At 41.0% G+C, this 10000-nt stretch overlaps 1 protein-coding gene across 1 annotated transcript in view; it reads left to right on the top strand.

The window, feature by feature from the left end:
* The window catches only part of LOC137996823 (unconventional myosin-IXb-like), a 65412-nt gene that overhangs the window by 22161 nt on the left and 33251 nt on the right, over positions 1–10000 (top strand). Inside the window, exons 16-22 of the mRNA XM_068842414.1 lie at positions 1666–1709; positions 2495–2517; positions 2643–2729; positions 3592–3622; positions 3903–4037; positions 5040–5120; positions 8100–8210. Of these exons, the coding sequence (XP_068698515.1) occupies positions 1666–1709; positions 2495–2517; positions 2643–2729; positions 3592–3622; positions 3903–4037; positions 5040–5120; positions 8100–8210 (512 nt within the window). The remainder of the gene's footprint in view (positions 1–1665; positions 1710–2494; positions 2518–2642; positions 2730–3591; positions 3623–3902; positions 4038–5039; positions 5121–8099; positions 8211–10000) is intronic.

The following is a 10000-nucleotide window of genomic DNA, read 5'->3' as shown; positions in this document are numbered from 1 at the left end:
CCGGGTACCGGGCGAACTGACCGGCCGTGGACATGACTTTGCCCGGCTGCTTTCACTATCTCAAAGGACTGGAAGAAGATTGATTAAAAATACAGTTTTGTCCTTTTCTTGAGGTCTTCTGTTGTCGAATTAAAATGTCACAATTTCATACGTTGTGTTCAATTTGAAAACAGAACGAATCGCCCCAAAACGCATTGCTAAGAGAATTTCTCTCCATAAAAGACCGCCTGAAATGTCCCAATGTTGCGTGTTTTGCTACGGCGGCCCAGAAAAGATCGCGGTCGTCGGTCGTTCGTTTGTGAGTGCACCTTTTTGTGTCACGTCAGTAAATTGACTTGTTTGTGGATATTGGTATCAAATCATTGAATTGTCCAAAAAAGGTGTGATTTTTCTGTGCTTGAAGAACATTGCTTTGGGCTTCAGAATGTAGGAAAACACATCTCTGCAACTGAAGAATTTCAAGAGTTTCTGGGGGAGCATGCCTCCAGACACCCCCAGGAAGAAGGCCCTGCGGGCCTTTCCAACACTTTGCCCGAGTGTTAAACCCATGTGGCCACTGCATCAAACCTCAATTAAACCCCTGCAATGAAACACAGTTAACGAAACGACGGAACAGAACAACAACAACAACAACAACAACAAGTGTCAAGAATCCCAACTTGCCGGAGGCAAACCAGTTGGCTATTTACAAGTGCAGCTGGGAAGTTGAACCAGGGACTACCAGGAACACAGTCACAGGAGCCCATGAGTAGGAGCATCCCTATGCACTTTATCCTGGCTTCAACCTTCAGGAGCAAGGATGGCACAGTCGTTTAGTGCGCTGCCTTGGTGCAAGGGGTATCGAGTTTGATCCCCGGATCTTACATTCTTGTTTCGACTCCTTTCCTTTCAGTGTAGAATAAGTAGCTTTAAATGCCCTTAAAACGGAGCACTGATGGAAAGAGGGGGATAAAATGAGCGCACCGTCGGCTTCCTAGGAGACTACCCTCCCTAGAGGGTAAAGGAAGTACCGACGTTAAGTAAGGTGTGCCTTTACCTTTTCCTAACCTTGGCGCGTATCTTTCTATTTTTAGAAGTAACTCTTCGGCAGGAGACTCAAATTTTCATTATCAAATTTGCATGCATTGTTTGTGCTATTTTTGTCTTCGTTCCACAACAACTTGATTCTGGTTGGCCATTCTAGACGGTGCGTGCAGAGCCGAAGAACTCTTGGCGTTTTAAAAATAGAAAGATACGCGCAAAGATCGACATATTGTGCTTGTATGGGAGAGGCAAGCTCCTACTCATGGACTCCTGGTGGTGTGAGTTGGTCTTACACCGGGATCTCCGGATTTCAAGGCAAGCGCCCTAACCACTGGGCCACACTGCCTCTAAAACTGCTCCATTGTGTTTAGGATTAGGCTCTTTTGTTTCCGTTGTCACAGTTTTTTTGTGTTTGCCTATTGTTTTCTAAACCAATCACGAGAGCCGTTGTAATAGCAGTGTCCTCGCCCTCAACATTTGCCGCCTTCATCGTTTGGCGATAACGTTATGCCTTTGTCCTGGGCTTCCGGGAATTGTGTCATTTGCAAGTAAAGTTCTTTTGTGTTTCCAGGGAATGCTTGACTCCACACTTTTCAATTTGTTGTTTACTACATAGCCCTTAAAAAAATATTTATTTTCTAGACGGGAGAAATGACGATCGTGTCTTAAACCGCAAGAGAAAAAGCGTGAGTATTGATATCATTTGATACAAATTTTGTGGCAGTTTATCTCTAATGTTCAATTCTTCCTTGGACCATGGAATTTGACAAAGATAGGGTACTTTCATGATATGATAGAACGGTGACGGATGAAGTTGTGCACATGGGTCGATAGTGTAGCTTGACTAAAAAAGGCTCGTGTAAATATTTACTTGTGAGCAGAACATATCCGTTGGCGTCATTACTAGCGCACACCGCCCCACACAGGCTTTGGAAAAACTTCGGGAAAAAGGAGGACGCGAGAAACTGATGTCTCTAAATATAATTTTGAAATAGAACGAACTCTGAATGCCGGACGCACTTAACAAACGTCTTTGTCGTCTCACACGTCTGAACCGTGTGCCGTAAATAACGATACGCGAGACATGCTATGAGAAGAGTTCGAAGGGTTGGTAGCTAAGTACGTCTTAATCCTTTGAAATATAATTCCGTACTTATCTTTTGGCCGTCAAAAATATGTGCGTTTCTTTGTTACAGTAATTCCACTTACCATCAGAAACACTAATCCTAGTTAAACACCATGTAGTTATTCAAAAGAATCTAGAGTCAAATTCGTTTTTTTGTTGCTAAGGTAAATCCTTCCGCTCATAACAAACATATCTACCATTTCCCTTTAACGTTTCTAATTTTTGGTGCAAAAGATGACGGTTGGGGGGGTCAATCAAAAAATGTGTGTCTATCGTGGCAATTTTCTCTTTGTTGTTTTCTTACCTTCCGTTTTTTGCGTTTCTAACTTTTTTTTCCTTTTTTAGGTAACAGTTCCAAGAGGATCGAGGTGATTATATGACACAGACGTTGATTCGCACTCGCTTCAGTTTTTCAGATAGCCTGTTGCATCTAAGGCTTTCATTTATTCATTTATTTTATTTCATTTTATTTTAATCACTTCTAAACTTTCAGGTTGAACACAGTGGATGATGAAGAAGGAGATGATCTCCCAAGCCGTGACGCTGCCTCAATTTTCAGGAAAGCATCTCGTGCCGTGAGGTTTGGCTTCGTCTCTTTTCGCCTTTCTACTTTAGCTCGAAAAATGAAAAACAAACAAACAAAACTGCACCATTGAAACCTTATTCGAGAATTTTGGAAATATTTGGAAATTATGTAAATTTGCTTTCAAAACGCCGGGGACATTTTCAACATATTATTGTCGTTTCTTTTTTTTTTTTGTCATCTTTGAATCTGTTGTCCATGAAGCGCAAGCATTTCAAGTGTTGTGGATAATAAGCTAAGGTTCTGGGTTATTCCATTTCTCTTTTTCCTAAAATTAACATGTTTTGCACGTCTGACCTCTGTTTAATGAACTTATCGCTCCCCCTAAGAATGTGCTCGTCGTTGTCAGTGAGTTCATTTAGAGTAGAATTTGCAATGAAAACATTTGCTAGGTGGAAACTTGGTGTTGGCGGCACTTAAAACGTCGTTATAAGAAAAGGATCATTTCGTTCCAGCGCCGGTTTTTCAAACGTCGAAAGTATATTTGTTATGCTTTTATTTTGCTTTGCTCGGTATGGTGATGAGTTGACTTAAAGAAACAACCGTGCCACATTGTCGGCCAATCAGAGGTCAAAGTGTGTCCCGCTCAAACCATTTTTTCCCCTCATTTGATTGGCTGCAGCTGTTATGATTGCAGGGCTCGAAATTGCGACCAATGCAGTCGCATTTGCGACTGAATTTTCCCTTTACGACTAAAATACCTGGAGAAGTCGCAAATTTGCGACTTGTTTTCACCTTAGCTCCTTCGAAACAAAAGGGTTAGCAGTTGCCACTTTGCTGCTACTTTTGCTAACTTTTGGACGTCAAAATTGGGTGTGCGTCTAATTGGGTGCATTTCTATTCATTTCTCTGTGTACAGGAGAATGCATAGCAGCAAGCCGGCAACGAAGGTAAGCAAGTCTAGTTTCATCATTTTCGCAAGAAAACGCCCAGACTCCCCATTATCCAAAGGATCTTGCACAATCCTGTACTGGCTCTCGAATGGATTTGTCTTGAATTCTTGCTCGCCTTGCTTTGTAATTTACGAAGTGGTTGCATTCTTCCCGCAGTTTCATTAGCGACGTTCTGTCAATCGTACTTTGTACTGCCTCCTAGACTGCCTCACCGCAAGCTTCGGGCTTTTACAACGAGTCTGTCACCAGTAAACTCTTGAATCCATGTTTTTTGCAGCCGCTGTCAAAGATTCGACAAGGTCTTGAAACTAAGCGAGACATGACAGTTCGAACGTTTGATTATCTGTTCAGGAGTCAACAACGCGGAAAGGGAGTTCCCAAGAATCCACCAACAGTCAGCGCACAATTTCAGGTTTGTGCAACATATTTGAAAAGAGAAAAAACGTGAGAGCCAGCCAGTTTGTGAAATTTTGTGCTTTAAATAAACTGCTACTTTGTCCAAGGCTTAGCTACATAATTCCGGAATTTTGTTTGGGAATTTTAGACGTCAAAAAGAATTTTAGAAACTCTCGGGAATTTTAGAAAAACATTCACAATTTCGAGAATTGTAAAGCAATTTGAACTTTCACCTAACATGTTGGAAACTTTTCACAGGCAAAAACGTTGACAAAACGTGTTTTTTTTGTATTCCAACCTACCAAGGAGAGACCAGGAGATGGGTCAGTCTGTTCACATCCATTCCTTATCAGCGGTTATTCACCAGAAGGGGTCCTTCAGTGCATCTAAGCAGCGGTTTCTCACCGTAGTTTCGAAATCCGGATCTTTGCTTGATAGCAACTATGGCAGACTTTGCACTATAAGAAACGAAATTTATAAGAATTTTCGGGAATTTTATAGAGTTTTTGGAGAATTTTAGACATTTCTAAAAGAATTTTAGAGCCTTTGTTTGGGAAATCCCGGAAAGAATTTTAGACAACTTTTAGGGAATTATGAAGCTAAGCCTACTTTGACCAAAAAAATTCTTCTTTTTCTTTGGATTTTAAAACTATGTGAACTAAACACGAAGTGACCCAAGTTTTTCAAACAGACAACTGTTTATTTTAACTGGAATTTTCCTGTTTGATGATCCGCCATTACTAACTTTAAGATCTTGAGAGAGTGTTTTGTATGTATAATAAGCTGCATTTATACACTGAAATACACAGAAATTTTAAGCCAGTGTGTAAATGACGTCGCTTTCGCCTACATCCAACGCTCTGAGGTCCAATCGGTCAGTTTTGAACGCGAGTAATGGCCGTCCGTGAAATCCAAAATTGATACTCAAAGTAAACAGTAACACTTTAAGTTAGCAAAGAGACATGTTTAAGGGTTAACTCGAACATCAGTAAACGAAATGATTTGTTCTTGTTTTCAGTCCTCGCTCAGTCGTCTCATGGAAATCATAGAAGAGGCACAACCTTTCTTTATTCGCTGCATCAGATCCAACGCTGATAAGGTAAAAAAATAGTTTCGAACTAAAGATCGATTCCAAATTATCACGCTGTGCTCTTTAAATTCTTTCGTTTTAGACTCGATCTTTGCACCGCGTTGTTGAGAGAAAAGTTGATTGTAATGTTTGCAATATTGATCAGTTTTAAATGAACACGACGATTTTCATGTGAACAACACAAAAATCGACACGCAATGGATCCGGTAATTGGGATGTTCTGTGGCGGAATCACAGATAAAGATGGGGAAATCCCTTCTGTTTGACTAAATCACGTATTCTTGTGAAGAGCAGCGCCATCTGGAACTCGACTAACAAAGTGAAACGAACAAAATTGCATGAAATGCTTAGAGTAAGACTTACAATACACACTTTTTAAGTCTTTTCTTTCTTCAGACTTAAGCTTACATTAATTGTACATCTAAAGTAAATAATGTCAATTCTTTTTACTGAGCTTTAATTTGTTTGGTTACGTCATCCGTTATATTCGTTATTTAAAGTTGCTAAAATATGTTGAGGTATCATATCACTGTTCCTCGCGAAGGTGAGGAATTAATAGGTTAAGACTTGAACTATTTTTTTATGGGCTTTCATGTTTAATACTTGTTTTGTAACAAGCAAATGGCATAATATCTTGCCAAAAAATTAAAATGTGTGGAGACTTGAATCTTGCTTGTGTTGTCTCCATTAGAGCTACATGTTGCAAGGCAACGTTTAAAAAAAAAGGCTTGTAACAGATATTTAATCAGGACTTGCATGATTCCGACAAACACTTATCTCTGCTGCATGTCCTCTAGTGTGTTCTGGCCTCTCCTATGTGTTACGGGAGGGGTTCGCCAGGCTCATCAGCACTCTTCAAATGGGTACCGGGAGGCAATCCCCTGCTCCACCCATCATTCTTTTTTTTAAATCAATCAAGAGACAAGTACATTAAGATACCTCCCTTAATCTGCCACTATTTTGTTAACTCATTCTCAACTATTTTGGGCTAACTTTGAGGTGTGTTGTGTTTATGGAATTAAGGTAACTTAAGGCGTCTTACAGCAACTTAATGCGACTTGGAGCGATTTAAGGCGACTGAAGGCGACTTACGGTCCCAGAGTAGGCCTAAGCTGACACGAAAGTTGCACTTGTCAGGTTAATGTTAAGACGTAGTTCGGAGTATCTTTGGTAGTAGCAACTAAGAGCAATAACTAAGACAAGCAAAGTAACTAAAGTGCAAAAGGGCTTGAACTTCACCCGTTGCTTTCAAACCGTTAATGTCCTCTGAGAACTTTTCTGATGTTATCGGCCATCCATCTCTTTTTTGGCCTTCCTTTTCCTCTCTCTCCTTCAGCTTTCATTTCTGCGATGGCCGACTTACATGGTACGATTTTTGTCGCATGCGACAGGCTGGCGACAGGCTGACGACAGGCTGACGACGGGCCTTCAACACGAATTGTTTCGTGTAAATCAAACATACAACTCTTTTCGATTGTCGTGTACGACAGAAAGAGGTCGTAGCACTTTAAAACGTGTTTTAGAAACGCTGACTATCGTCAGTGATGTCGTAGGCTTGTGGTAAGCTTGTCGCATGCGCCAAGAATCGTACCGTGTAAATCGGCCCTTACACTTTTTATCACATACTGGGCAAAATTACTGAATACTGATTGGCTGGGACGGAAGGCCTTTTTTTTTTAATCACAAGGGCACTTTTGTTAATCAAGAGGACGTGATTACTTGATCCTGATTGGTTAACAGTTGCTTATCCAGAACCGCTTTTTGTCCACATGTAAAGTAGTTTAATTCTATAGAGCGAGTTTCAATCGAGTGTCGTAATTACTTTGTCCAATTACAAAGAACGGAGACAATCCAGTAAACCAATCAGAAATCGAAGTAATTACACGTAGCCGACACAAAGCGCGGGAAAATGTGCACGCGAGCTACGATTGGTTTTGGTTTGACTTCTGATTGGTTAAAAAAGTGGCGCGAGAACTTTGAACCAATCATTGGGTGAAGTCATGCAAAACCAAAGCAATTCGCTAATTACTTTCGACACAATTGAAAAGCGCTTTATCTGTTGACATTATCGATTTATAGAATTGAACTTTAACCGAATGAAAGCATGTTAAGTTGATTGCCATTTTTCACGCGGCATTGAACGGTCTTCCCTCGATAATTTTCCCCTTAATTTGATGAACATGAAATCGTAATATAGCCTGCTTGCAAGCGGTATATGTTGTTGTCGCCCCGAAACACGTATCAGACGCCATATTGGGAGAGCTTGGGATAGGTCTGGGCCGAGTGACAAAACGACAGAGTGGGGAGTGGGAAGAGAGGTTTTCTCTCCGCTCTTCTCACTCCCACTGCCCTAGTGCAATTAAGGATTAATTTCACTTGTATTTTCAAAGTTTGCAAATTGCCCTCGTCGCTTACATATACTTATCACACACCTCTTCGTTACCGTATCCTACCGGGAGGCGCGGTGGCCTCATGTTTAGTGCGCTCGGAGCGAGTGGTCCTAGTTCGGGCCCTGGCCGGGGACATTGTGTTGTGTTCTTGGGCAAGGCACTTTACTCTCACGATGCCTCTCTCCACCCAGGCCGGTGTATAAATGGGTACCGGCGAATCTAATGCGGGGGTAACCCTGCGATGGACTGGCATCCCATCCAGGGGGGAGTAGGAATACTCCTAGTCGCTTCATGCTACAGAAACCGGGATAAGCTCCGGCATAATGGGCCACTGGGCTCGTAAGCAGACTTTACCTACCATTTTACCGTATCCTACTGTACTGCCCACTTATCTTAAAAAAAAATTGTTCTTGATTTAAAGGTTGAGAAATCTCTTTGTTACCTTATTTTCTCGGGCCGATTGTTTTTATCGGGCCGAGTGTTTTACGATTCAATTCGGTGGCCCTCATGCGGTTGAACTGATGAAACTCTGGCTTTTCAGTGCGGCCCTCGAACTCGGGACAAGGACCGATCTCAGTTCTTTAACATTTTCTTTCAGGCACCTTTGAAATTCGATCGTGACTTGGTAGTTCGCCAGTTGAGGTACACAGGGATGCTAGAGACGGTGCGAATTAGAACGTTAGGATATCAGTGGAGATTTCCGTTTCAGGTTAGTATATAGTTAAGTGTGTACTAGTAAAGTGCATCCGATCGTGCCTTCAGTTAAGTGCCGAAAGTAATTTCCCTGCTGCTGTAGTTTTGCATAAAAACGCTTGGTGATTGTTTGAAAAAAAAAATTCGCATCATGACGTTTTAGTGGATTGCTTTTAATGTTAACACGTTAACGGAGGCGATTTGCTTATTAAGGACGGTGCCTACTATTGTTATTGCGCATACGATCTGCGCATCACGAGATACTCGGATTTCCTATCGGTGATGCTTACTAATACAAGGATATTTTTGCTGACTACGAAAGGGAAACGACTCGGAATTCCTTTCTCATTGAAGTTCCTCGTCTCGGATCTTCCTGTTTAGAACATGTCTATTTGGGAAAAAATGTTCCTGCTCCTCAGATTTGCCCAGGCGGACTCTCTTCCTATTCTCCCTCAAAATAAATTGTTTATTATCCTTCTTTCTACCTTTACATCTAAAGACAGCACGCAGCGTTTTTCAGTATCGATGTGTCGCAATTTTGTCGGGTGAAAAATAAGAAATGGTTCTAGCCTTGAAAAAACAAAACAAAAAACAAACAATCGAAAGAAAGGACAGTAACCGTTACATGGCGTAAATAACTATGCAGGAAATGTAGATCTTAACAAGTGTTTTTGAAATCCAAAAAGAAAATTGGGGGTAACCACGCATTTTTCAAAGATGATTGATGAATAATTTTTGTAAAAAGCTTTAAAATACAAGCCATGTATGGCGTTCTTTCTCAAATTGAAGCTTATGTATCTCTCAAAAATTCATGGTTACCCCCAATTTTCTTTTTGGATACCAAGAGTACTTACTAACATCTACTTTCTCCAGATATTTTTAAAGCGCGCAAAAATATCCTTGTATTAGTAAGCATCACCGATAGGAAATCCGAGTATCTCGTGATGCGCAGATCGTATGCGCAATAACAATAGTAGGCACCGTCCGTAATAAGCAAATCGCCTCCGTTAACGTGTTAACATTAAAAGCCATCCATTAGAACGCCATGATACGCTTCCGATTTACACAACGTGATATTCCCGTTGGGACCGACTGAAGGGCTATCCTGGGCATCAGATGCAGAATTTAGCAGATAGAGATTCAGCATAAGCCATTTAGGGGAGCAGAGCTGGAGCAGTGGTGAGAGTACTCGCCTCCCATCAATGTGACCCGGCTTCGATTTCCAGACTTGATGTCATATGTGGTTGAGATTGTTTGTTGCCCCGAGAGGTTTTTCTCCGGGTACGGTTTTCCACTCTCCTCGGAAAACCAATGTTTGATCGGATTTGAGTTAAATGGATTTGATTTTTGTGTATATGTATAGTGTAGCCAATTGTGTTCCAGCGCCAGATGACTTTGAGACTTAAAAATGAAGTTCATTTTATTATTGTCATTTTGTCTGAAAATACTTTAAAATTTGGAAATTCATTGAGCAGCTTTACTCGTTAGTGTGGCGAATATCTGATAACTTGAAGCAAAGCGTATTGTTTTAGTGTGTCACTGTTCTCTTGATCGTTTCTTCCTTTTTGTCTTAAATCGCATCTCTAAGTAAGAAATGAGGTTAATTAATGTATTGTTACGCCAAAGGAAGAGGTAGTTTTGATGGATTGTAGGTAATGCAGACCGGCTTACTGAGTGTGCCTATAGAATTTTCTTTGCGTTGCTGTCCTCGTCCATTGTGATTACTCAACTATGTTTTTGTTCCACGTTACTCAATTGAATACAACTCTGTTGGTCCAACAATATCATGCTTTTCGTTTTTGCTTT

This window comes from Montipora foliosa, chromosome 3 (genome assembly GCF_036669935.1).
Source record: "Montipora foliosa isolate CH-2021 chromosome 3, ASM3666993v2, whole genome shotgun sequence".
NCBI classification, from domain to species: domain Eukaryota; kingdom Metazoa; phylum Cnidaria; class Anthozoa; order Scleractinia; family Acroporidae; genus Montipora; species Montipora foliosa.
This window is presented reverse-complemented; position numbering and strand designations above follow the sequence as displayed.